Source organism: Aethalodelphis obliquidens, unplaced genomic scaffold (assembly GCF_003676395.1).
Source record: "Aethalodelphis obliquidens isolate GAN/ISIS:26980383/991018 unplaced genomic scaffold, ASM367639v1 scaffold30, whole genome shotgun sequence".
Taxonomy (NCBI): domain Eukaryota; kingdom Metazoa; phylum Chordata; class Mammalia; order Artiodactyla; family Delphinidae; genus Aethalodelphis; species Aethalodelphis obliquidens.
In genome coordinates this window covers 8,136,295-8,163,179 of record NW_020837974.1, presented here as the reverse complement: position 1 = coordinate 8,163,179, position 26,885 = coordinate 8,136,295, and the positions used below count along the sequence as shown (strand labels likewise).

General features: G+C 60.1%; 1 protein-coding gene across 9 annotated transcripts; it reads left to right on the top strand.

Moving 5' to 3' along the window:
• The first annotated feature begins 2,010 nt into the window (after positions 1–2,010).
• On the top strand, positions 2,011–26,754 carry RASA4B (RAS p21 protein activator 4B). Of its 9 annotated transcripts, XM_027126087.1 has the most exons (22): positions 2,012–2,226; positions 6,442–6,498; positions 7,884–7,997; positions 8,496–8,557; positions 9,699–9,828; positions 11,964–12,045; positions 12,631–12,762; positions 12,985–13,076; positions 14,384–14,501; positions 14,753–14,903; positions 15,220–15,284; positions 15,608–15,720; positions 15,977–16,169; positions 16,398–16,535; positions 17,125–17,269; positions 17,497–17,666; positions 19,324–19,461; positions 20,656–20,791; positions 22,585–22,705; positions 24,048–24,112; positions 26,159–26,265; positions 26,611–26,754. In XM_027126087.1, the coding sequence occupies exons 1-22, from the start codon at positions 2,162–2,164 to the stop codon at positions 26,641–26,643; spliced, it is 2,427 nt and encodes an 808-aa protein (XP_026981888.1). In that variant the 5' UTR covers positions 2,012–2,161; the 3' UTR covers positions 26,644–26,754. The 9 variants fall into 9 exon arrangements, 8 of the variants coding, with proteins under 8 accessions (XP_026981886.1, XP_026981888.1, XP_026981887.1 ...); XM_027126086.1 differs by having other exon boundaries at positions 26,159–26,725; XM_027126088.1 differs by lacking the exons at positions 26,159–26,265; positions 26,611–26,754 and adding an exon at positions 24,238–24,486 and having other exon boundaries at positions 2,014–2,226.
• The last annotated feature ends 131 nt before the right edge of the window (positions 26,755–26,885 follow it).

Below are 26,885 nucleotides of genomic sequence, written 5' to 3'. Positions count from 1 at the left end.
ACAGCCCACGGTGGTGGGGAGTGAGCCCCAAATTTACCAAGAAGCCAACAAACCTCTTCTTACTCCCCAGGGGGCCTCGCCCAAACCCAGGGGCGCATGCCTGAAGGATGAACAGGCAGAGGGGGCAAATCTCAGTAGCTGAGGATGACTGATAAGGGCCTTGATAAACCACCTGAAAAAATAGCCCTAAGTACGCTGAGAAACCATTATTTTCCTACTGATCACTTAGCCATAGGTCACAGATTGATAATTAGCGTGCTAGCGAGGACACAGGGGAGCTGGCACTCTCCTGTATGTTGATGGCTGTGTACACTGAAACCACCACTGCAGCAGGAAATTTGGCACATCCTACAGAAGTCCCGCCCACACATGTCTTCTGACCTAGGGATTCCATTTCTAGGAATTTATCTTTGGTTACATTTGCTCACGTGCAAAATGACATGTGAGCCATGCTATTGTTCGGTGAAAGCAAATGATGGCGGCAACCTGCTCATCCACTAGCAGGGGACATCAAAGAGATGATGGATGGTACCTCCACACAACAGAAAACTGGGTAAGCGGCAAAGAGAACAAGGGTGTTTTTTGTGTACAGATATGCACGGCTCTCCAAGATAAAAAGAAGTGAAACTCTCAGTGTAACCACTAAGCTACTATTTGTGTATGAACGAAAGAAAAGAAAACCACATGTTTGCTGATGCACTGTAGGCAGAGACTGTCCAAAAGGATGCACAAGGGATCAGGAATAGTGGCTGCCTCAGGGGAGTGGAAGTGGCTGGGAGAGAAGAGAGACTGACTTTTCACTGAAGGCATTGTAAACCTTCAATGCCTTCTGAATTTGGAAAAGCATGCATGTAGTGTATAAATAACAAAATAGGAAAAGAAAACAAAATGTGACAGGAAATAGAACCTGCTAGGCACCCCGACACGAAGTGTGTCCTGGGTGTTTTGGGCAGGTGTCACTGCTCCCTCTTTGCAGGTGATGAAATGGAACCAGCTCGGAGAGGTTCAGGGAGCCACCCAGCGTCACCCAGCAAGGGAGTAGTGGGGCTGGGCCTAGGACCCAAGTCTGCAGTCATGCTTGGGGCAATACCTTCACCGGGAGCCAGCTGCCCAGGGCCAGTTGTTGCTATGCCAGCCCCGGACTGTGACCTCTAGATCTGGGAAGAGGGACAATTCTAGAAACTCAGCTCTAGACACCAAGTCTGGGAGAAAGGTCGTGCCCCCTGTGGAAAGGCCCTCAGTCACGGAGCTCTGGGGAAGCCAGACCTAGCCCTGCCAGGGGACAGCTGTGTGACCTCCAGCAAGTAATTTCCCCTCTATGAACCTGAGCGCCTCATCCAGGTTCCCACATCCCCACTGAGGGGATGTAAAAGCCGTAAATGAGGTGAGACTGAGAAAGGTCCCTCCTCACAAGCAGGTTCACCCAAATAATCCAGGTCTTTCAGACTGGCCCCCGCACCTCTGGATCCCCCAAATCTCTGAGCTGTCCGGCTTCCCCTCCTTCTGGGTCCACGCAGCTCTAACACACACACTCCTATTGTTTACTAAGTTCATCCGATTATTCATCCATTCAATTTACTCCTTTGCAGGGCCTCCAAGCGTCAGCCTCGGGTGGCCAGGGCTATCCTCCTCTCACGACCCCCCACCCCCCACCCCCGCGCATCCCCGCACTTGCTCACGCCTCCCAGAGCACACTCGGGCCCACAGCCCTTGAGCGCCTGGGTACAGGCACTCGGACCACGCCCGCCGCCCACAAGGACCCGTGGCGCAAGTCACCGGGGGCCCTACGGCTCCACTAGACTAGACGGGCGCCCAACGCCCCTCAGCTCCAGCCTGCGCTCCCCAACCCCTCAGCGCAGGCCCCTCCCCTAAACCGCCCCAGGTGCCCAATGAGCGCCGCGGCTCGGGCCGGCCCCGCCCACCCCGGGGAGCCCCGGCTTCCGATTGGTCCTCCCGGGCGCTGTGTCCCCCCTCCTCACATGGGGCGGTGGCGGGGTGAATGAAGTGGGAGCGATTCGTCCGCCCCCGCGCTTACCTACCAGGCTCAGCGGGGCCCGCCCCTCCTGCGCCCAGTCCAGCGCCCGCCAGACCGCCGCCTGCCGCTGCCCTGGACCCTGGCGTCCGGCTCCCCCGTGCCAGGACCCCGCGTCGCGGACCCACGATGGCCAAGCGCAGCTCGCTGTTCATCCGCATCGTGGAGGGGAAGAACCTGCCCGCCAAGGACATGTGAGCGCGGCCGGAGGAGGGAACCCCAACTTTCCGGGGAGGGAAGCTGCCCCTTATGCCTGCCTGACCTTTCTGGGGTCCACACGGCCCGCCCACAAGTAGAGCAGTGGTGAGGGTGTGGCGAGTGTGGCTGCAGTGCGAGACTGCCAGGGAAATGGGGACAGTGAGATTTGCTGCGAGCACCGGACAGGGGGTGACAGGGAAGGGCCGGGGTCTGGGGAGGGGGCGGGGATCTGTAAGGGTCCTTAGTGAATAGGGAGGGAGAGAACGGCCCCTCAAGAGGGGAAGGGGCTTTGATAGGACAGGAGCTGGGCGTGGGGGAGACATCGAAAAGGAGTTGTCTCCATGCACTGCCGGTGTGGGGGGGGAGCGGGGTGTGGCTGGAGGGTGTGGGGTGCCCCCCCTAGAAACGAGGGGTCTTCCTCAGGAGTTCTGGAACCCTTAGTACCTGGGAGTGCACGGGAAACACCATGGGGCCCAGGGGCTGTCCTGGGGCTTCCTGCTGTGCATTTGGGAAGGGAGGGGCTGGCCTGAAGAGTGGACCTTAGGTCAGGAGGCTGGGACCGGTGCAGGATGGGGTGGCTGGGTAGTAGCTGCTCTTGTAGCCTCGGCTTTACCTGAGCCATTGCCTTTAATCCTCACAACCACCCAGCAAGGTCGTTCTCACCGTTCCATTTTACAGATGTGGAAACCGAGGCTCAGAGACGTGAAATGCTGGCTCCAAGTGGCGGAGCAAGGCCTTGAGTCTAGGGCTCCTAACAAGCACTGACTCCTAGGACCTTCCCTGGCCCCTGGCCAGGTTCGAGGAGGTTTCTGAAGCCCCCACCCTCCTCAATAGGTACCAGAGCTGAGCAGTCCAATCCCATCACTGGCTCCCTTGCACGGGCCTTAGGCAGCTCACTGTCCCCAAAGCCTCAGTTTCCCTGCTGTAAACTGGAGGTGGGAATCCCTCTCGGATAAGAGCGGTGGAAAGTACGAAGCTTGAGGGGCCTGGCTGCCTAGAGGAGGGGGCGGGGACGGGGGAGCCCGGAGGCAGCATATGGTCCAAAGTCTGGCAGCCTCCCCACCCCCGGGCTCCTCAGAGAGCTCCCGGATGCAGAGAGGTGGTGGACTGGGGAGTGGGGTGCAGGAGGACGGGCCAAGGGCATCTCCCTCACGCGCACAGTGGCCCCTGTGAGTTTCCCAGCACTTTCAGCGCCATGAGCAGTTCCAGTTCAAGGCCCCCTGGGCCTGAGGAGGCCTGGCTCAGCAGTTGCCATGGCAATGGGTGAGGGAGGGTGCTGGGCGGGCTGTCTCAAGGTGGGTTTCGCTGCGTGGGGGGGAGTTGGGGCGGGAGCTGGGAATGTGGGAAGGCAGATGAGCTCTGAGAGGGGTCTCGGCCTCCAGGCCCAGCATCTAAGCGCCCCCCATGCGGGCACTGGTATCTAGGTCAGCTTGGCCTCCTCTGGCTGGTGGCGCCTGGGAGGAGCAGCCCCTCCATCTGTTGCCTCCCTCCCCATCCCTGCAGCGCTGGCCCTAGTGCCTGACTCTAGGCTTTCAGCAGCCTAGGGCGGTGAAACTGTGGACTCTGCCTACCTGGGAGCCATGGTGCCGGGTTCCCTGCCCAGCCCTGCCTCTGCACAGCTGAGGGACACCACCAGGTGCTTCCATCCCCAGGGGAGGGTCCCCCAAGTTCTGCCTCCAGAATCTCTTTCCTTGCCCTGCCCTCCTGCCTCCTCACCTCCCCCTACCTCCTTTCCTCTGCCTTCCGCATAGAGGCTGGTGTGCACAGCTCTGACCGTCAACCATCTCTTAAATCCAGCTGTGAACCTCCGCCACCCCAGTCCCTCACATTTGGGCTACTGGCCTTCACAGCCCTGCTTCTGCACATGTGTGAGTCTTCTGCCTTCAAGGACTCCCCTTCAGGGTTCACTGGAAAACTCCTATTCACCCTTTAAAACCTCTTCCAAACCTCTACTCCTCTTCAGGACTTTCCCTGGTGCCCTTGGGCAGGGTTCCTTGCCCCTGCTCCATGCCTTCTGGCACTTCGGGTGAGCTGGAATTAGGACAAAGCCCTTGATAGCAATTGCTTCTTCGTGGGCTGCCTGCACCACGTGACTCTAAGGGCAGGAACCATGACTCATTCGTCTTGGCATGCCAGGTCCCTTGGGACGCCTGGTCCACAGTAGGGGAGATTCAGATGTGTCCAGGACCTTCCCGTTTAATCCTCTTATTAACCCTATAACGTAGATATGCTCCATTTGTAGATGGGGAAACCGCGGCTCAGGATGGAAAGTCCTTTTCCAAGGCCACACAGCCAGTAGGGGGAGAAGTCAGGATTCAAACCCAGTCTGCTGCTGACAGGCCAACCGAGCTGGACCCAGGTTGCAAGCTTGCCGGGGGGGCTCAGTGGGGACCAAGCCTCGCAAATGCCATGCAGAGCGTTGGCTTAGGCATGGCGGGGGTTTGGAGATCACAGGAGACCCTCCCCAAGTGCTGGAGGCACGGGGGGTGGTGAGCCTGCCCCACTGGACCTCATCAGCCCCAGCTTGTCTCCCGAGCAGCATCCCTTCCAGCTGGGACTTGCATGCTTCTGAGGACGGGGAGTTCACTTTCATCCATGGTGACCCATCTTGACTGAGGCAGTTCTGAGGAAGGGCGTCATCACACAGTGACCACTTGCCTCCCGGCCACTTCCACTCATGGGTTTTTAGTCCCCTTAAGGGCACAGAGCACAGCTGTGCACCCTATCACCAACAGCTTCCAGAGCCCACCTGTTTCTGTCATGCTTCCTCCCATCCTTGGGTGCCTGGGTCAGCCATACAGGAGCTGAGTCTCATGGTGACCAGTGACCCACTGGCTCCCACGCCCAGTGGCCCTGGGGACGGGCCCGGGGCTATTTTGGGGTTTACCCTGATCCTCCCCATTCCACAGCCTGGAGACTGCCAAGGCCCTAAATATAGAGGCCCCACAAGGAGCCAGGCTGGGCCAGCCACAGTTGGGCGCAGGTCCTTAAATCTGGCCTCAGCCCACTCTTGACACTGCCCCCTTCCGCCCCTCTGATCCAGCCCCCCAGCTCATGGCAGCCCTGCACACTAGGTCTGTTCCTGCCCGCAGGCCTTTGCCCACCCCAGTGACCCCGCCTGCAACAGGAGCCCCAAACCTCACTGTTCAGTAGGGATTCATTCGTTGAGCTGCGCAGTGGGCAGTGCCCAGTCTTAGGAGACATTTCCCATCAGTGTAAGGAGAACCTTTGGAGATGTTTGTCTCCAGTAGCTTCCTCTGCCGGAAGATCCCCTTTTGAGAAGGGAAGCTGGGCTTGGAATTCCCCAACCTCCAACATGCAAATACACTTCCTTTTTATGGATACCAGGCCTGAAGGGCACTTCTGAAGACAGGCCGCCCCCGCTTCTTGCCCAACAGTGGCCCTGGGCCAGGCCGGTGCTGCCCTCAACCCCAGGAATCAATTCCCCACCAACAGAGACAGGAGGAACCAAGCGGTCTGGGTTGCCTGGCCCATTCGTTCTTTTCCAGATGGCTGGGAGCTTGAGGCCAATGGTTTTATTCGTTCATTCATTCATTCATCCAACAAACACTCAAGGGACCCTGTCAACACAGAAGTGGTCCCCACGCTCAGGTAGCTCATAGACGGGTAGGGGAGGCAGCTGACGACAGTACCTCATAGCAGTGCTGGGATGGAGGGAAACGTGCCAGGGAGGGGGCTGGCGGGGGGATGGCAGGGGAGCCCTTACTCCGGGCCTCTGGGACAGGAGAGGGCTCTTAGTGAAGGGGACTGAGGAGGGGTCTTGGGAGGAGTGGGAAGACAGTCCAGGCGGGAGGCACTGGAGGAAGCAAGTCTGAGCGGAGAGAGTGAGGGGCTGACTTGGCTGGGGGTAGGCTGTTGTGACTTGTTTCTGTCCTCCCTGGCTGGGGTGGGGCGGGGTGGGGGGGCTGTGGGAGCCAGCAGGAAGGAGAAGCACCTTCCCCCCCGCTGAAGGCCAGCAGCGGGCAGGGGAGCCTTGGCGCGCGATCCTGCCTTTGCCTCACCAGCCCCCTCCCAGACCGAGGGTGGAGGTACTTTCCTGCCTGAGGAATCTTTGGGTCCCAGCCCAGGACCTGGTGCCTCAGCCTTGACTGTCTTTTTCCTGGGGTCGCTGGGAGCCCCTGGAGGAGGAAGGAGGGGTGCCCACGGCCGGCCGCCCCATCAGTCAGCCCCTCCCCGCCTGTCTCTTGCAGCACGGGCAGCAGCGATCCCTACTGCATCGTGAAGGTGGACCACGAGCCCATCATAAGGTACCGCCCTCGCCCCACCCCCACCCGAGGGTGAGTGAGATGGGCTGCCCCGGCCGTTTGAACTCACGCATCTGGCGTGTGTGTGTGTGTGTGTGTGTGTGTGTGTGTGTGTGTGAGAAATGTGCGTGGCAAGGGCTTGGAGCGTCTGATTCCCTGGAGCCCATCAGGCCCTAACAGCCTGCTAGGAGGTAAGAAAGACCCACTAGGCTTGCTAATTGCTGACCTTATCGCCCACGGAGGGATCATCTACCGTGGGCTGGGTGCTCAGGCAAGGGCCTCTCCCCGACTCTGTCGCTCTTTACAACCCGCAGAAGGGACAGATGATGATGACTAGTTACCACAGCCGTCACTTAGGGAATGTGGTCTCTGCCAGGCCCTGTGAGAAACCTTTTCCAGCCCGTTTAATGCTTCCAGCGAGCTCCGTACAATAGGGTCACATCCTGTTTACAGAAGAACTAACTTGTCCAGAAGGGCCGCTTCCCCTGGGCATCCCTTTCTCCATGGGCTCCATGATTCTGGCAGGGTCTTTGCTGTTTGGTCCCCTCTCTCACTCAGGCCTTTGCCTCAAAGTTCATGGCCAAAGCTCAGCTCAGCTCTTCTGCCCATCTGGGTGTCCACTGCTGATTGAGAACCAAGGCTGCCGTACAGAGTTCTTCTCACTGCAGACGCCTTTTTCCAGATTCTCTCCTGAGCATGGGCACCATGAGGGGGGAGACATGCATGCTCTGATTGTCTCAATGACAGACAGAGAAACCAAGGCCCCAGAGTTCAAGTGACCTGTCCAAGAACTGGTTGGGATGAAGGTGATCCCCTGAGCCTTCATCTGGGTCCTTGGGGAGTTGCAGCTTCCCCACATCCACATACCCTGCTGAGCCCTATGTGATGAAGGTTCTGTCCTGGGGGGTTCGGCCAGAACTGGGTGAGGCTTTGCCCATACAGGACCTCTGTGGGTCAGGACCCAGACCTTGGCTCTCAGGGCCCCCAGGAGGACTCTGTCTCCAGAGTCAACTTGGCCATCCCCCTGCCTCTACAGTGAGTCTGTCCAGCATCAGGGGCCAGGGGGAGGCTTTGGTCCTGGCTCTGCCACTGTCCTGCTGTGTGACCTGAGGCCAGCTACTGCCAACTCTGGTCTCAGTTTCCCCCAATGGAAAATGGCCTGATAGACGCAGCCTGTGCCCCACCCAGGGCAGAGAGGAAGGTCAGGAGGGAATGATTGGTGATGGACGGTGGGTCCGGGACAGGGAGAATCATCACCTAGCAGAGCAGTTTTTCCCGGGAATGGAGGCAGCTGTGGGGAAAGGTGGGCTCAAGTCACACAGCCCCGCCTTGTCCCAGCCCGGGGCCTGCGGGCGGCCCAGGCAAGTGCTGAGGGTCCTCTCTTGCAGGACAGCCACTGTGTGGAAGACCCTGTGCCCCTTCTGGGGCGAGGAGTATCAGGTGCACCTGCTGCCCACCTTCCACTCGGTGGCTTTCTACGTCATGGACGAAGATGCCCTCAGGTGGGTGGAACCCCAGTCCTCAGCTGGGGCCCAGACCCCACCACTTGTCCCTCTCTGGCCCATTTCACTGCTGGGACTGCTGGTCACGGCATCCTCTGTACAGCCTGGAGGGAGGGGGAGCCCGGGGGGATCTGGAAGGTGCAGGGTTTGGATGTGCGGCGTCTGTGTATGTGTGTGTGGATTCCTTGTGCTCCCACCACATCACGCGTGTGCACGTGCACTGGGCTGTGTGTGCGCGGGGATGCAAGCTAGGAAACAGGCCCCTGGAGAGAAGAGCTTGGCATGTTTGCGGGCATGTGTGTCAGTCCACGCGCGGAAACATATCCCATGCCTATGAGAGGGCCTACAGAAGGGTTATGGGTCTGGCTCCGTGGGCTCCGATAAGTGACTGGAGTGTCAGTCTCCCTGCTCCCCCCCAGGGGCCCCGACCTGTGTGGGAGGGGGTCCTGGGCTCCGCACCGAGCCCCGCCCAGCTCTGGCTCCCTCTCCACCCTCCAGCCGGGACGACGTCATCGGGAAAGTCTGCCTTACCAGGGACACCCTGGCTACTCACCCTAAGGGTAAGATCCCGGGAGGGAGCCCACTCTTTTTCCTCCCCTGGCCTCCCTCCCCTGGCCCCCCACTTGTCTGCCTAGTCCCCGGCCCATCCTCCACTCTGAGACCCTTCTTCTGGGCTCCTTCAGGCCCCCATGCTCAGGAAAAGCCATTTCTACCCTCCCCAGAAGGGCCTGTGGCCCTCTCCAACTCCTGCACCCCGGCCTCTGTGCCCCATTCTCCCCGCCCTCAGTTGGGACCACATCCCCCCAGGGCAAAGAGGGGCTGCTAGTGGTGGGATCTGAGGCGTCTGCAGGCAGAGGAAGGGGCCTCTTTATGCTGCATGGCCCAGGTGTGGGAACCCCTCCTTCCAATCTGGCTGGCTCTGTACCCCACGGGGTCCCCTCAGCCTGGGTCCTAGTGTCCTAAGTCTGAGGGGTCGGCCTGGAGCGGGGCCAGGCTGGAGAGCGCCTTGGAGGATTCTGGGGATGCGGACATTGTTTGGAGGGGTCAGCCCTGCCCTAGCCTCGCCGTGTGACGTGGTGCTGCCTCCTCTGGACTGAGTCCCCATCTGCCAGTGAAGGTTCAGACCAGGAGCTCTGAGATGCCTCAGACTCTGCTGCCGGAGCCCCTGTGACTCTCAAGGGCCCTTCCCGGCACGCACCTGCTCCTGTCCGTGAGGCTGGGGCAGGCCTGGGGGCAGGGGCGTCTGCTGACTCACGGAGCCTCTTGGCCCCTGCCAGGCCTGAGGCCTGTCCTGCCTGTGGCCCCAGCCAGCCCCTTGGGGGCCAGTGGCCCTAATGATGCCATTGCCTCGTCGCACCCCCATCTGGGCTTAGGCCTTCCTCCCAGCACCCCTGGGCGAGAGCCACTCTCCCCCTGTTTTGAGATGAGGAAACTGAGGCAGAGAGGCCGGTCCCAGGATGGGTCAGGGTCAGGGCCACCAAATGCAGCGTGGCCCAAGAGTGAGGACTTGGACTTTGACCCAGGCTCTTCTAACCACTGTTGTTCAGCTTCTGAACCTCAGTTTCCCCATCTGTCGCTGGGGACAGCAGCCCCTGCCTCGTGGGAGCTTGACAGGCTTCCGAGGGGCCTGTGCAGGGGCCCGTGGTGCTGGAGGGGCTGAGAGAGAAGGGCCAGCGCCCTGGCTGAGCCGCGGCCCCTCAGGTTTCAGTGGATGGGCCCATCTGACGGAGGTCGACCCTGATGAGGAGGTGCAGGGCGAGATCCACCTGCGGCTGGAAGTGGTGCTGGGGACCCGGGCCTGCCGGCTGCGCTGCTCTGTGCTGGAGGCCAGGTGAGCCCTGGGAGACCAGGCAGTGGGCCCCACAAAACTAGAGAAACCCGGGCTTCCCTGGTGGCGCAGTGGTTGAGAGTCCGCCTGCCGATGCAGGGGACACGGGTTCGTGCCCCGGTCCGGGAAGATCCCACATGCCGCGGAGTGGCTGGGCCCGTGAGCCGTGGCCGCTGAGCCTGCGCGTCCGGAGCCTGTGCTCCGCAACGGGAGAGGCCACAACAGTGAGAGGCCCGCGTACCACAAAAACAAACAAACAAACAAAAAAAACAACTAGAGAAACCCACTGTGGACGCTGGGCCTCCTCTCCCCCGAGTCCGCCTCCTGACCCCATGCCTCCTCCCTGGACAGCGGGCTCTTGGGCACATGGGGGCGGCTTCTCTGACCTGAAGACGTTTCCCAGGTGACCCCACTCAGGAGGCTGTGTCTCTTAGGGGAAGGGATGATGTTCTAATGCTGGAAATTCAGGCATCCTAGAGCAGTGGGGGTGATGGGTGACAGGGGACCCTGAACCCTGATCATACAGCCCCAGTGCCAAGACTGGGCTTCCCTGGCTTTAACTTCAATATGAACTTGGCCCGACTTGTGAGGTGGGTGGGGGTCCTTGGTGGGGTGGGGGGGGTTGGAAGGAGTTGCTGAAAACCTCCAGATGGGAGGGACGGGGTTCTCTCCAGGAGCGATAGCGACTTGGATGGGAAGATGGGCCTGTCACCTGTGACAGGGAACCCCCCACCCCTAGCAGGGTATTTTTAGCTGCAGGCCCCACTCCCACCTGGGCCTGAGTGTGAGTCACACACACTCCATGAGACGCACCTTCCTGTCTGGCTCCAACTCACCTCCGCCGGCTGCTTGCCTGGCTCTGGGGTGGGAGCAGGCGGTGTACCCCAGCCTCCGCCTGCGTCCCTTGGAGGCACACGCCGGTGGGCCGGCACCTGTGGAGGAGCCGCGGGGTGGCTGGCCACGCTGGGAGGAAGACCTCCCTCCTGAACATGAGGCCTGCGGCTCCGCCGGCTTTATTTTCTGTCCTGGGGCGGGTATGTGGAACAGGCAGGGCCAGCTGGAAAAGGTTTGGCCTTGGGCAGAATCACAGTCACGTCCCTCACGCTCTGTCATCCTCGCGGGCCATCCACGCCTCTGCTCACCCACTTCCTCCTTCCTCAGCCTCGCCCGGGCCAGGCTCTCTGTAACCCGCATGCTCACACGCTCACGCACACTCGCACACACGCACACACGTGCACACACGCTGCCCAGACTGTCGGGGACACGACGGCTGGGCCAGCCCGGCCTCCTCTTAGCAAGTGCCTGGGTGGGAGAGGGGGGCAGTGGTCAGTCAGCCCTCTGTCTGGCGTGTGAGGGCACTCGTCCCCCAGGCTCCTTGGCTCCAACCCCCGTAAGGAGCTGCCTTCGTGGCAGAAACAGAACATTGCCTCCTCATCTTTCTGGGCAGATTCTCAAGGCCAAACTCTGGAATTTTATTAGACAGTTCTGAGGAGGAAAGAAAAGCAGTCACGAGAGGCATAAAATGGAAAAGACGGAAAAGAGCAGAAAATAATACTTCCAGGGAGGGGAATGGGGCTGGGCTTTGAGGTTCTTCCAGAGGGTTCTAAGCTGGGGGCACCGCGGCCAGCCTTGGGCTTCCTAAAGGACCGTCTGTGGAGAGAGGGCAGGATGGTGGTCGGGGCCGCCCACCAAGGCCTCCCTCAAGTAAGGGGGATATTGTGGGGACAGGCCTTCTAGAAGCCCATCATCTCAATCCAAGGGATTATCTTCTCCATTTTACTGATGCAGAAACCGAGCCTCAGGGAGGTGGCCCTTGCCCTGGAAAGGGGGAGGGGGAGGGGGGGCGCCCCTGGCCTGGGCTGACCCACGGCTGAGCCTGCCTTGCCTGCCCCACCCGCCAGAGGAGGTGCAGCGGCCGACCTGCAGCGGCCGAGTCAGAAGGAGCCTTGGAGGACGCCCCCACCCCAGGGGTCCATGGGGTGACCGTGGTGGGAACGGCTGGAAGGCTGACAGCCACCCAGCTGGCCAGGCCCAGGAGGAGCCCAGGCCTTTCCAGCCCGGCGTGGGGTTACCCCACAGTGGTGGGGTGTTAGCCCAGGGGACGCTTGGTGACAAGTGGATGCTCTCCTCCCTCGCAGGGACCTGGCCCCCAAGGACCGGAATGGTGCATCTGACCCCTTTGTCCGAGTGCGCTACAACGGCCGGACACAGGAGACCTCGGTGAGGAGGCTGGGGGACCGGGAGGGGGCAGGGGGGTTTTCACCATCACCTGGGAGGTCAGGTTGGGCCTGCAGTCTTACAGAGGAGGCTTAGAAAAGCGGGGCCACCTCTCCAAGAGTGCACAGTGGGTCCAAGCCCTTCTGGTGCCAGCTCCTGTGGCCTCAGCCGCCTTTCACTCCTGGCCCAGATGGGCCGAGACAGCCCAGCTGCGGTTAATCTGCAAAGTCCAACAGCTGCCCACGCGACTTTTCTCACCTCTGGGGAACAGCCAGGGTGGTGAGCTCAGTCCTGAGCGGGGAGGACGTCGAGACCTGGGTTCTCAGTGCAACCTGCTACCATTTTGCTGTGTGGCCTTGGGCAAGTGCCTTACCCACTCTGGGCCTCAATTTCCCCACTTGAGAACCGAGTAGGGGCTTGGACAGGAAGTTTTTACCTCTGCTATTTCGGGGCCTCTGCCCGGACCGAGGAGAGGAAGCTGCATCAGGACCCCTGCGGGGAAGGTGCGGTGTGGGGGGGTCTGTCCTTGGCTGGGCCTGGGGAGCCGCATGGCATCAGCCCTGCCCCTGCTGACCCCTTTCTGGGCAGATCGTGAAGAAGTCACGCTACCCACGCTGGAATGAGACGTTTGAATTCGAGCTGGAAGAGGGGGCGGCGGAGGCGCTGTGTGTGGAGGCCTGGGACTGGGACCTTGTCAGCCGCAATGACTTCCTGGGCAAGGTGAGCACCCTGCCCCTTCAGGCCACACCCGCCCGGCCTCCCTCCTGGCCATCCTGTCCGGCCATCCCCAGGAGGCCCGGGACTCCCCAGAGCCAGCCACTGGCGCTCAGGGACCCTCGGAAGGTACCCCCTCTTAAAAGTACAGTAGTTGGCAAGGAAGAGACCTGAGGATCCCAGCCCCAGGATGTCCCCCGACCCATAACGCCTCTGCCCCACCCCCAGGTGGTGTTCAATGTCCAGAGACTCCGGGCGGCCCAGCAGGAGGAGGGCTGGTTCCGGCTGCAGCCCGACCAGTCCAAGAGTCGGCGAGAAGAGTGAGTGCCTGTGGCTCGGTGGCAGGGTTGGCAGGGCTGGCGGGCTCTGGGCCCCAGGAGGCAGAGCGTTGGTGCCAACAGGGAGACAGGTGTGCTGGTAACGGGTGGGTGAGGCCGCCCCAGGTTTCTTGCGGCCCTCGCCCACCAGGCTAGCATCCTTCTCCATCTGGCCGGATCCCGCCTCTTCCCTCTTTCTCACAGTCCTGGACTCAGCCCTGCCCTCAGGGCTCCAAGGCAATACACGTCTCCTGCCTTCTGTCTTCTGGCAGATTCTAGAACAAGCCTTCAGATACCTTCCCTTTAAGGGTTTCTCTGCAGACCTTACTTAGCCCAGTGTTCAAGTCCCCAGAGCTCTGAAGCAGTATCCCTGAACCATAGCTCCTCCCAATTTTCCAGGAATAGGATTACCAGATAAAATACAGGATATTCAGTAAAACTGAATTTCAGATAAACCTTGAATAATTTTTTAGCGTATGTCCATCCAATATCTGAGACAAACTTATATTACAAATACTCAATTTATCGGAGTGTCTTGTATTTTTATTTTGGTAAATCTGGCAGCCTTATCAAGGGAGCCCTCTGGCCTCTTTGCCCACTACTTAGCCCGGAAGTGGCGGACCAGCAGTGTCCCCCCCTCGGATGCTTCAGCTCTGTCTCTCCACAGGAGGCCCCAGGCCCCCCCATCCCCACCCTCAGCAGGGCAGGGGCTGGGCACACGCCTGTGTCCAGCTCCAAGGCGTTTCTACAGAACCAGCCACGGCAGACTTGATGGCTTCTAGAAGCCACGTGTCACTTAGCCGTGCTGTGCTGCGGGTAGCGGGGGGCCGTAGAGACTGTCAAGCCTTGGTCATCAGCCTCCCCTAGAAGGGTCAGAGCAAGGGAGCTTGGAAGTTAGGTCTGATGTGGCAAGGTGCTTACCCTGTTTGAGCTTCAGTTTCCCCTGGCAGGTTGTTTTGAAGCTTGGGGATCTGATTTGCTTCCAGTGTAAAATGTATACATGCGGGAGCTATTTTCTGGGAGTTGACAGGCTCAAGGCTGGAGAGTCCACATGGGTGAAGCCTAGAGTCCACAGGAGTATAGAGGTGGCGGAGAGCCAGGCCTTGAAGACGGATGGAGGATGGAGGCAGGAAAAGCTTTCCAAACAGAGAGAACAGCCCGGGCAGAAAATGGGAGGGGAGGCGGTGTAGGGAACCACGGTGGAGGGCACGCACAGAGAGACCGCAGGGAAAACGGAGGCAGTGGGGAAGGGGGCACGGCCCCGGGCAGCCTGGGTCCCTGGTGGAGAGGTCACAGGCTGCCCGTTCCAGGGGCAACCTGGGCTCCTTGCAGCTGGAGGTGCGGCTGCGGGACGAGATGGTGCTGCCCTCCGGCTGCTACCAGCCCCTGGTGCAGCTGCTCTGCCATGAGGTGAAGCTGGGCACCCAGGTGAGGGGGCCCCTGGGGGCAGGTGGGAGGGTCCAGGGACAGTACGTGTGTCCTCCCTGTCCTTCTAAACCCACTCTGAAGAGCAGAGACCTGAGTTGTCAGGATGGTAAGGCACCAGCCAGTGCCTAGGGCCCCTCCGTCCCTTGGGAAAGTGCCCCCCCTTCCCCATGGTCCTCTGCGGTCCTCAGAGTGAAGGGTTTGGCTTCCCCTGTGCGTCCTGCAGCTGCACCTCTCCTTGCTGCCTCCCGCAGAGCCCAGGGCAGCTGATCCTACTCATCGAGGAGACGACAAGCACGGAATGCCGCCAGGACGTGGCCACAACCCTGCTCAAGCTTTTCCTGGGGCAGGGACTGGCCAAAGACTTCCTGGACCTGCTCTTTCAGCTAGAGCTGGGTCGCACCAGTGAGGCCTGGGAGGGAGTGGCCGGTCTGAGGGCATGGTGGGGGACCAGAGCCCAGGACTCCAGGGATGCTGGGAGGAGAGAAACCTCAAAGTCCTCCTGTAGGAGGCTCATGGGTCCGATTAAGGAGGGAGAAGGGTCAGATTAGGAGGCAAAAGAAAGAGCAAAAGGCAGAGGTGGGGTGCTGGGTTGGGAGGTGGCCAGGAGGCTCTTTACTGAGCATCCAGCACAGAGCCCCCAGCCCCAGGGTCCTCCATCCTCCTCCCCAAAGCCTTGTCCCTCTGCCAACCCCCTACCCATGGGGACCTCTGCTCGTAGGTGAGGCCAACACCCTGTTTCGAAGCAATTCTCTGGCCTCCAAGTCCATGGAGTCTTTTCTGAAGGTGAGTTTGCATAGTATATTGTCTTTGTTTTATAGATGAGGAGACTGAGGTTCAGAGAGGCTAAGAGACAGAGTTGAAACTTAAACTTGACTCTTCTGTCTCCCGTCCAGGGCCCTTTAAGGATAAGAATTTCATTCACTCATTCACTCATTCATTCATTCATTCATTCATGTAGCTGCAGTTTGTTGAGCCACCTTCCCCTGTGTGCCTGGCTCTATCCTGGGTGGATAGATGCCCGAGGTGGCTGGGAGGCCAGCTGCGAGGAAGATGGCGGGCAGCAGGAGGTGGGAGATGGGACCAATGCGGCTCGCGGTGGCCCCCAGGTGGCTGGAATGCGGTATCTGCACGGCGTCCTGGGCCCCATCATTGACAGGGTGTTTGAGGAGAAGAAGTACGTGGAGCTGGACCCCAGCAAGGTGGAGGTCAAGGATGTAGGGTGAGGCCAGGGGTGATCCCTGAAGGCGCGGTGGCGGGGGTGGGGGGCGAAGAGTCAGGCCCTTTCTTCAAGTGTGTGTTTAAGTGCTCTTTCTGCCTGGTCTATCTTTCGTCTGCACTGCCCACCTGTGCGTGGTCTCTGTGTCCCTCTCTTGGCTGATGTCTTTCTACGCCTGTGTCTCCGGGTGCCCCTGTCCGAGTCATGAGTGCAAGCGCTGACGTCGACCTTTCTGCGGGTCTGCCCCGGGCTCACTCAGGTGCTCCGGGTTGCACCGCCCGCAGACTGAAGCTGAAGTGCTGGAGCAGAGCGCGCAGACGCTGCGCGCCCACTTGGGGGCGCTGTTGAGCTCGCTCAGTCGCTCGGTTCGCGCATGCCCTGCCGTGGTCCGCGCCACCTTCCGCCAGCTCTTCCGGCGCGTGCGCGAGCGCTTCCCCAGCGCCCAGGACGAGGTGCGCTCGCTGCCGGTGGGGCTGGGCGGAGGGGAGAAAGTGGGGGGAAAAGAAGTGGTGGAGCCCCAAGATGTGGTAGGAAGGGCCTGATGGTTAGAAGCCGAGGGCGGGGCTGGGGCCCGGGGTGGGAAGTTGATGCGGAGTTGTGGGGACAGCGCCAAAGGGAAAGGGGCTGTCAGAGCCCAGGCTTAGGGGAGTCCAGCCCCCAACGCTCGCTCACCCCTCCAGAACGTGCCCTTCATCGCCGTCACCAGCTTCCTGTGCCTGCGCTTCATCTCTCCTGCCATCATGGCGCCCAAGCTCTTCCACCTGCGGGAGCGGCACGCGGACGCCCGCACCAGCCGCACCCTGCTCCTGCTGGCCAAGGTCCGGGGCTGTGGACGCTGGTGGGAGGTGCTTAGCTGGCTGCTGAATAGGGGTCCTTGCCTGGACTGCCGTGTGTTCCCCATTGGCTCGAGGAAAGCCTTGTGGCAGGCCACGGTACCCTCATGTGACACTGCGCTTCACAGTCTACAGAGCTTTCTCATGGTCACCCAGTCTCATGGATAAGGGAACAGGTCCACAGCAGGAGGTCGCCTAAGGCCTCACAGCCTGTCAGGGGTGAACTGGAGTCTTCTAACCCCCAGATCTACTCACTCCCAGACTGCACTTATGTGTTTGGCACCAGGTTGGGGCCAGGGTACCCAGTGGAGCAGAATCTGTTGTTAAATCTGCAGAGGAAGGTCACCAGGTTGGGCCCAAGTGGTCTCAACTGTAAGTCCCCGAAAGGTCTCAAGCTGTGATCGTTCACCCCTGACCCCCAGTGGGGATAGAGTAGGCCCGTGAGCAGAGCCTGTGCCATCTCAACCTCCATGTCTACAGTGGGAGTAGTACAGACTGGGTGGGGGTGGGGGGAGCGGCAGTGGCCCGGCCTCTGACCCAGCAGAGCCTGGCCTTTTTTGCTGTCAACCCCCAGGCGGTCCAGAATGTGGGCAACATGGACACACCAGCTTCCAGGGCTAAGGAGGCTTGGATGGAACCGCTGCAGCCCACGGTGCGCCAGGGCGTGGCCCAGCTGAAGGACTTCATCACCAAGTTGGTAGACATCCAGGAGAAAGAGGGTGAGCGCTTCCCCGTGCGGCCCCGCCCTCACCCGCCGATCACGTTTGCCCCGCCCCCGTCCCATGGCCTCGCCCCCCCCGTGCCACGGCCTCGCCCCCTTCAGTGCCTCTCGCAGCTCCACCCACAACCTGCTGTTGAAGTTTGCTCCGCCCCAGTCCCCGCCCTCGGTCCGCCCCGCCTTCCCCTCCATTGGGCTCACCTGTCACCTTCCCTCCCTGGCCTACAGAGCTGGACCTGCAGCGGGCCCTGAGCTTGCAGGCGCCGCTGCTGAAGGAGGGGCCGCTCTTCATACACAGGACCAAGGGCAAGGGCCCCCTCATGTCTTCCTCCTTTAAGAAGCTCCACTTCTCCCTCACCACGGAGGCCCTCAGCTTTGCCAAGACACCCAGCTCCAAGGTGGGTAAGGAAGGATGAGGGCAAGTAGCGCTCTGAGGGGTTATAACACCCTGGAGGCACCTTTCGCTTCCTCGGAGCCCATCCCAGGGTCCACCGGGATCAGAAGAAAGCCAGACAGATGCAGGCTCCTGGTGTCAGCCACAAGGTCACTTAAGACCCGTGAGAAAGAAGGTCCTCTGTTCAGGGGGTCCTGGTGTGGGCAGCGGCTGCAGTGTCTAGCCCTGGCTTCTAGGTCAGGTGCATGAGGAAGATGGGGCACTGGGAGCTCAGGGAAGCAGAGAGGGGCTGAGAGGCGTCCTGGGTTCCTGCCCTGTGCACCTAGGGGAAGTGTGTCAACCTCTCTGAGCCTTGGTGTCTTGGCCTGTAAATTGGAGATAATGGTTCCTACTTACCAGGTTGTTGAGAATTAGATGAGATGAGCTCTCTAAGGGTCCAGAGCCTGGCACAGAGCAGGATCTAGACCAGTGGTATTACTGAAGACACTACGTCCCCTGGGCTGGCCTCTCCTGAGCACTTTGCTCCCAAAAAGTGCTGAGCACATACTTCCTGAATGGACCTGTTGACCCCCTAGCAGGGCCAACCTAACCCCCAGTCAGCCAGGATCTGGGGGAAGGTCTCCAGGGATGCCCAACCAGCCCTGTGCAGTTTGGGGTGGGGGCAGAGGGAGTGAAGGAGCTCAGGTGACCCCTCAGCCCAGGCCTCCCACTTTCCAGCTTCTTTCCCTCTGGGCAGCTGCCCGGCCCTCGGGTTCCCTGGGCAAAGCCTGGCTACCCACCCTGCTCTGGGCCCCTTTCCGCTCCTAGGCATGGAGCTGTGCCATCCTCTGGGCACCCCCGTGTATCCCCCTGTGCAGCACCGCCCGCACTACTGCCTCGTTTCTGCCTCATCTCCAGCAGACACCCCAGTACACGCAGCACATCCTCCTCTGGACTGTCCCTTCTATCCTTTGGGAAGCCCCACCCAGAGACAGCTCAGACATGGGTCCTCAGGGCTCCCCTCCAGGTTTCCCCACTCCTCCCAAGAGATGGCACTGCCCCTCTCTGCTTGTCCCTGAGGCCAGCAGGGGTGGTGAGCTTGGATGCCTGAGGGCCGTGGGGACTGGTCCTTCGGATGCTGAAGGGCGCTGGTGAGTTCCCGAAGCAAGGAGAACAGCGTCTGGGCGCTGGCAGCGTAGTTCAGCTTTAGCAGGTTGGGAGTCCCTCAGGGTCATGGACGTTTTAGGTCCAGAGCTTCTGTCTGTCCCATGTGTATCTCATCAAATTCGATGATGGCAGGAGTGGGGCAGGGTCCGGCAGGTGGGATGTGACCTTTAGGGCCTGCGAGAACAAAGGTGAGTTGGGAAAATAAGTGCAAAGGCACAGGGCCTGGTCCACAGCAGGCAGTGCTCTCCAGCCCCGGAAAGCTGCGTTTCCTGGCCCTTTGCTAAAGCTCAGACCTCCCAGGACTGCTGGGAGCCCACAGAGGCCAGGCACATGTGTCTGCGCTCTGTCCTGGCTGAGGTCACTCTCAGAGTAGGCTCCTGGGAGGGCAGGCACTCTGGATCCCCAACACCAACCCCTGATGCTGCAGAAGGGGAGACTGAGGCCCAGAGATAGGAAGTGGAGTGACCCCGGCTAGGACCCTGAGCCTCCTTTCCCCTGTTCCCCCTCTCGCCCAGAAAAGCACCCTCATCAAGCTTGCCCACATCCGGGCAGCAGAAAAGGTGGAGGAGAAGAGCTTTGGCAGCTCCCACGTCATGCAGGTCATCTACACGGACGACGTGGGCAGGTCCCAGACCGCCTACCTGCAGTGCAAGGTGTGGGCCAGGCCGAGGGGGCACCTGCAAATAGGGGTGCTGTGGGAGAATGCCTGGGTGGGCTGGAATGAGGATCGAGTGAACCTCCCACCCCTTGTCGGCCGCGTCAGGCACAGCGGGGGTGTGAAATCTGACGTGAGTGCGGCGTGTGTGTCTCCTGGGGGCTGGGTGCCTGGGAGGCCGTGCCCATGTCTCTGCGTGGCCCTGCTTTGGCACCCACACGTAGGTCTAGGTGTGGTCTGGTGCGTGGACTGGCGTGTCCCCATGTCTTGAAGCTTCACATTGTGCATGTTTTTGGCAACTGTATTTCCAAGTATCTGAGTTGCTGCTTGTGTGTTTCTGTGTGTGTGTGTGTGTGTGTATCTACACATAACAGTCACACACTTATGTGAGTGTGTGGCTCTGGGTGCACACTCTCAAGTCCCTTTCTCCTCTGTTCACGTATTAATCCATTCATTCACTCATTCATTCACTCACTCATTCATTCATTCATTCATCTAAAAAATATTTATTGAGCACCTTCTGGGTTCCAGGCACTATTCTAAGTGGTGGGGTTACAGCGGCAGACAAAACAGCGTCCTTGCCCTCGTGGAGCTTCCATCCCAGGGGAGAAGATGGACCCATAAATAAATATTTAAAATGTCAAACGGGAACCAGTGGAGACTGAGAGAGACGGGGAGAGGACAGAGTGAGGGTGTAGCAGAAGCGGTGCTCAGGGAGGGCCTCTGATAGGCAGCACCTGAGCAGGGACATTGAGCAAGGAGGAAGGTGAAGTGGGAGGGGGCGTGCTTTGTTCCCCCGAGTGACTGTCCTGGGCGCACGGGTGGGAGGTCACAGACCCATCCCATGGGCCCCACCTCTAAGGACTCCCTGTTGGGTCAGAGTCTAGAGCCACAGGGAAAAAATGGTGACAGCAGAGCCACCACATATAGTTGGCAGGTTGTGGATTGCCCAAGGGCATGGCCGAGGGGGCCAGTGGTGGCTGAAATCCAGCCCACACTCTGCTCACCAAGCCATGTGCCAGGTGCGGGCTGCATCCGTCTGGAGAAAGGGCAGCCTTTCCTAATTCACCCAAAGCTGCCGAGCGGGCTCGCAGGGACTGTGTAGTCCTGAGAGATAGGGCAGCTTCAAGGATGGAGAGCTTCCTGGAGGAGGTGACCTCTCATCAGTGCCCACCCCCCATGCCCCCTGTAGTGTGTGAACGAGCTGAACCAGTGGCTGTCTGCACTGCGGAAGGTCAGCATCAACAACACCGGCCTGCTAGGCTCCTACCACCCTGGAGTCTTCCGCGGGGACAAGTGGAGCTGCTGCCACCAGAGGGACAAGACAGGTGGGATGGAGGCCAGGGCCCCATGGCACTGCGTCTGTCCCCGAAAGGCCCCTGGAGCCCCGCCTCGCTGGCCTGGCGGGGAGCTACCTGGGCACTCACCTGAGGCCAACCAGGCCCCGCAGGTGCTCTGGGCAGAAAGGGTCCTGTGACCAGGTGGTTTGGGAAATGCCACTTGATGTGTGTGATGCATGTGGGTACCTCAGAGGCCCTGGAGGAGGCCTGAAAACGAGTTAGAATCCCATATCTGACACCGTGTAGCCCAGCACTTCCCAAATTCCTTTGCCAGGGACCACTTTTCTGGCCCAGTGAATGAGCTTGCAGAACCAGTGTTCCAAGGAACACACTTTAGGAATTCCTTGCTAATGAGGACTGAAGACAGCCCCCTAATTTGCATATTTCCATACTGGCAGCCCAGTACTGGAGCTGTGAGTTGGGGGCACCCTGGGCCTTGGGCACTGGAGGGATGGCAGAGAGAAGCTTCTAGAACTTTCAGTGATGATGGAAATGGTGTGTATCTGTACTGTCCAATACTGTGCATGTGCCAGGCCTGAACATGTGGTTATTGAGCACTTGTGATGTAGCTAGTGCAGCCGAGGAACTGAGCTTTGAATTTATTTTAATTTCAATTAATTTAAATATGAATGGCCTCATGTGGCTAGTGGCTACCCTCTTGGACAGTAAAGTTCTAGAATGCTCAAGATCTTCCTTCCTTATCCCTACCTGCTTTACAAAATTTTTTTTTAAATAAATTTATTTACTTTTGGCTGCGTCGGGTCTTCGTTGCTGCACGCAGGCTTTCTTTAGCTGCGGCGAGCTCTTCGTTGCGTTGCACGGACTTCTCACTGCGGTGGCTCCTCTTGTTGTGGAGCACGGGCTCTAGGTGCGCGGGCTTCAGTCATTGTGGCACACGGGCTCAGTAGTTGTGGCGCACGGGCTTCGTTGCCCCACAGCACGTGGGATCTTCCCGGACCAGGGCTCGAACCCGTGTCCCCTGCATTGGCAGGCGGATTCTTAACCACCGTGCCACCAGGGAAGTCCCCTTTGCTTTACAAAATTCTTGCACCCCAGTCACAGAGGAGACTCAGCACTTGGAGCCCCTGGCCTGCAGGCCAGGCTGACCCTCGAGCCCGGTGGGGTCCAGGCCCTCAGAAGCTGGCCCACCTGCTGTAGCCCAGCCCTGGCTCTGAGGTTGAGCAGTGGCAGCTTGTCACGAGGGCGTCCCTGGCTGGTTGACCTGACCTGCAGCCTCTGGCTGTAGCCTTGTGACAGTAACCCTTGTCATCGGTGCAGTGGGGCTCCCCAGGGCGCTACGAGGCAGGGCTGGGCAGCCGTATTTTGTGGAGCAGGAAACCGAGGCTTAGCAAATGCAGGCGTCTCTGCCAAGGTTGTAAAGCAGCCCGTGGCAGGGCCGGCTCATTCCAAGGCACAAAACCCCGGCTCCCCTCACCATGATCTCACAGTTCCAGGCTGCTCCCTGCTTCCTTCCAGGCAGGAATCTTCCAGAAAGTGGTCCAGCTCCCCAAGTTGTATTCTGCACAACTCCCACATCCTGCAGTCACGGCTCAGGAGCTAAACCCGAGAGAGATGAGGGGCTGCCCCCTGGAAGTGTGGGGAGCCACAGGCAGGCCCTGGGCCAGACTTCCCGGCTGTGCCCCCAGCCCAGCTCCGCCCTGGGGGCCCCTGAGTGCGTCCATTGCCCTCTCTAGGCCTCCGTTTCCCCATCTGCATTCCAGGAAGTTGGACATAAGCGCTCACAGTGCCTGCCTGTAACTCTGTCCTCTCTCTGCCCCCAGATCTGGGTTGCGACAAGACGCGGTCCCGGGTGACCCTGCAGGAGTGGAATGACCCTCTCGACCATGACCTGGAGGCTCAGCTCATCTACCGGCACCTGCTGGGTGTAGAGGCCACGCTGCGGTGAGGAGGCCTGTGCAGGGGCAGCGAGTCCCACGCGGCAGAACCTGGGAAGCCCCGGGGGATGTGCCGGCGGGTGCTGGAGCCGGGATTCGGGCTCAGGGCCCCTCCGCAGTGGCTGGTCTCTTCCCTCGTAATCAGGCTCTGCCCCTCCCTGCCTGTGGCAGCCACACCGGAGGGCATCTGGATCTCTGCAGCATGAGGCTGGCTTATCTTAGGTTGAAGGTCCCAGGGGCTGTGGAAGCCCAGGGTCAGGCTGTAGCTGCTCTGTGTCCCCGGCTGACCCAGCCCCCTCATCTGCCCAGCCCTCCCTTGGTGCCCTCAGAGCGCCAGGATTGCCCTCAGCCAACTCGCTTAATTCAGTGGTTCTCAGCCCTGGCTCCAGCTTAGCGAACACAGAACGCTTTTTAAAAACAGGATGCCTGGGCCCTACCCCACTGACTCAGAATCTCTGGTCGGGGGCGGGTTCAGCACGGGGATATTTTAAAGCAAGCCATCGCTTCCTGAGAGCACTGCTTCCCGGAGTCTGTTCGAAAGGGGGCAGTTTTCTCTCCCACGCCCCTGCCCCCGGGGCCTGGAGGGGCGCCGCGCATCCTCCTTGCCTCCTCAGCAGCTCTCCTAGGGTTTGTCTCCTGCGGCTACTGTAGCGCGTCACCATACGCTTCGTGGCCTAAACAACACAGGCTTATCCTCGCACAGTAAGAGCGGAGGAAGCACGTGAGCAGAGGGGTCAGGGGTCAGGCGACCCTCTAGGGCCTAGGAGGCAGCTGACGAGGAGGAGTTTGATCTGTTTTATCCAAAGTAGATCAGGGAGATGGTCAGAGCGCTGAGCCAGCAGAGTTCCTAAACAAGGAGCTTCAAGCACAGGGTCCGCGAGGCTGCCCACCATCCCTCCGTGTAAGCGCACAGGATTGTACCTGAGCGACCCGGGGACCTTTGGTGAACCCCGGGTAGGAGCCGTGCTTAAAATGTCCCTGTCTCCTGTTCCCATAAGAATGAAACTCATTCCGTGGCCAGGTAACACGAGGGGATTTTCAGGCCCCGCTTGCATCTCTCCCCAAGGGCCCTCTGAAAAGGAAGTGACACGGTTCAAGCTTGGTTTCCAAAGTGCCTTCCGCTGGTCCACCTTTGCTGAGGTGGAGGATGAGGGGGGACCAGAGGAGGAGGCTGGACGGCGGGAAGCGGGAGGCGACCGGGGGCCGAGACCTGGGTCCACACTTTTTCCTGTACGTTGAAGCAGCCCCCTGCCCCCAGGAGCCCCCTCCAGCTCAGGAGGCCTACCCTGGGTCACCCAGCCTTCTGGGCGAGGGCACCAGAAGCCCTCACATCCTGTCCTCACCCACAGGGAGAAGCACCGACAGCTGAGTGCGGACCCAGAGGCAGACCCTGTGCTCACGGGCCCCGGAGGAGGTAGGTGCTTCCCACCTGAGCCCCCTTTCGGGGATGGTGGGTGGGGCCTCCCTCCCAGGGGCCCTCCGGCCTTCCAGACAGGCGCGACCCTACCTGCTCTGCCCTCATCCTACATCTGCCTCCAGCCCCCGAGGACCCAGTGGCCCAGCTGCTCCAGGTACTGCAGGACCTCCGGGAAGCCCATAGGTCCAGCCCAGCTGGCTCCCCACCCTTGGAGCCCAGCCGCGTCCTGGAGCTGCAGACATGAGGCCGCCCCGCACAAGGCGCTGAGCCCCGCCAGGTGCTGGGAGACCCCCGCGCACTCTCAGCTTTTCACCTCGGTCCCTCTCGCTGGGGTGCACGGCCTGGGTCTCTCCTGGGCTGAGTGAGCTGGGGGAGCCAGGGGCCCAGGGGGTCCGGAAATCCAGAGCTGATACGGTTTTGGCCCGTCATCACCCACCTGACATCTCCAGGGGACTTCGGGGGTTCCTGCTCCTCTGTGAGGCCTGGCTGCTCCCCGCCAGCCCCACAGCCATCACTGCCACTAGCCCAGACTCCCCAGGGTCCCTCCTCTCCTGCCCAGGGTGGACCCAGCTAGAAAGCCCCCTCTAGGGTGGTCCACACCCAGATGGACTGATGCTTCTTGGACCCAGAGAGGCAGGAGGGAACACGGGGCCCAGGAGACCAAGCCTGGACCTCAGCACCCCCTTTGCTCCTGGCCACCACCACCCCTGCTCCCCTCATGGCCACAGCTGTGCTCCCCGGGACAGCATCGCGACGCTCTGTTGCCAACAATAAACCTGCCATGACTGTGGAGGCTCTGGGATCTCGAGATGGGGGTCAGCTGCGGGTGGGGGTGGCCAAGCGCCGGGCCGCCAGCACAGTCTCTGCGCATCCCCACTGCCCCGCTCTGTTTCCCCCCGTCCTGGGGACTTGCTTTCTCCTCCCACCTGCTCTCCCTGCCACACCCCTGGGTCCCACTCGTCCGTCTCCCACAGGCTACAGAACCTGATGTGTCTCACCAGCTGGCCCCTCCTGGCAGCCCCCAAACAGGCCCTTCCTCCAAGTGTCCTGAAGACTGCAAGTGGGGGCAGGTTCAGAACCTCAAACCACATGGCCTGGCCCTGGCAGTGGCCCTTATGCCAGCCCCCTCATCCCAAGCAAGACTTCCTCTGGTCATCACCTCCCCACTCTCCTCCGAATCCATCCCTAGGGACACAGTAGCTTTCAACATAATTAACAAAACAGGGAAGGGACAGGGTCTTCCAGCACGTTCTTAAAACTCATTCAACCAAGCTCAGAGCCTCACCTGTGAATCCCAGACCTGGGACAGTCCCCAAGGGCCCAGGTCACAGGCAGGACCCTTGACCCAGCTGACTAGCCGGAGTCTGGGGCAGGACCATCTGGACAGGCTGCATGCTGGATTCTTTGAGGGATAGCATAGAAAAGCAAAGGGGGCTGCAGATGCAGGGGGCTGCCCCGCTCCCCTGTACCCCATGGCTTTGGGGGCCCTATCGACCTTTTCTCCTGGTCACAGCCCACCAACCCAGTCCCTTGGATGTTCATCACTTCTTGGTCGTGATGCTACCATCCTATGGGCCTCGTGAGCCTCTTCACAGGGCTAGGCATCCCCTCACCCTTCCTGGCCCAGGGCTCAGGTCCAGGGTGACTGAGCCTGCTCCCCCCCGCCCCCATCACCGACCGCTGCTTCTCTGGCTACTTCCTTAGGGCCTCACACCAGTCCTCCTGCCTGGTGGATCTTCTTGTGTTTCAAGGACCTCATGGTCAGGAAGTATGGACCCTGGGTCTCCTGACCCCCAAGGCAGGGAGGGAAGGGGAAAGAGAGGTGTACACTTGGGTGTGCACTTACAGAGCCTGCAGCAAGTAGATCTGTGGATTTAACTGCACACGTGCAGCCGCCCACCGGCAGCACCCGCCACCCTTTCCTCCAGTGGATCTCGATGTGGGCACGGCCACTGCAGCCAGAGGGGCATTTAAATGAGTAAGTGCCTGGCTCCGCCCCCCACCTCTCCCGTGGGTACCAACACCCCTAGGTTCTCCTCGCAGGTTCCAGGCAGAGCTACCTACAACCCAGGATGCCGCATTCTTTTTGGAAGCCACCTGGAAAAAGGAGAGGGACAGAAGAGACTCCTGCCTGCCCTCAGTACAGGCAGGTACTGGAGGTCACCCCCTCCACCTGCCCAGGGATTCCACACCACCACTCCCCCAGGATCGCCAGGCCTGTTATTCATCCGGGGCTGGGGCAGATGCCCCAGATGTCTTGAGGGTCTGATTGGGCCCTCAGAGGCCTACAGCCCAGGGGCTGGCATTCAGTACAGGGCAGGCACCCCGGGAAGCCCTGAGTGGGCCCAGCTCACATAGCATATGCGCCTTTGGGCCCAACTCGTAGGAAATCTGGGCAAGTTCCCGCCAACCTTCTCTTGGGAAATTCTTGTCAAAGTAGAATTTTCAAATATGTTTTTAAAAATGACTCATAAAAATGAAACTGTGCACCTCAGATTGGACTTGAACCCACACGGCTGGGACTTTGACCCTGCCAAGACCCACAGTCTTCCAACTGAGATCACACACCTGGTTTCAGGACTTAATGACGCTCAGGTTCTTGATGTCTCATCTCAGAAAGAATTCAGTGAGAGACAAAGTGATAGGTAAGAAGTGGATTTATTTAGAGAGAAACACACTCCACAGACAGAGTGTGGGCCATCTCAGAAGGTGAGAAGGCACCAGGGTACAGGGTTGTCATTTCTTATAGGGGTGGGTAATTTCATAGGCT

Coding starts and splice junctions, on each gene's coding strand:
- RASA4B (XM_027126084.1), top strand. CDS start 2,162: ATGGCCAAGCGCAGCTCGCTGTTCATCCGCATCGTGGAGGGGAAGAAC. Junction 2,227..6,441: donor AACCTGCCCGCCAAGGACAT/GTGAGCGCGGCC, acceptor TGTCTCTTGCAG/CACGGGCAGCAGCGATCCCT. Junction 20,792..22,584: donor CCACCAGAGGGACAAGACAG/GTGGGATGGAGG, acceptor CTCTGCCCCCAG/ATCTGGGTTGCGACAAGACG.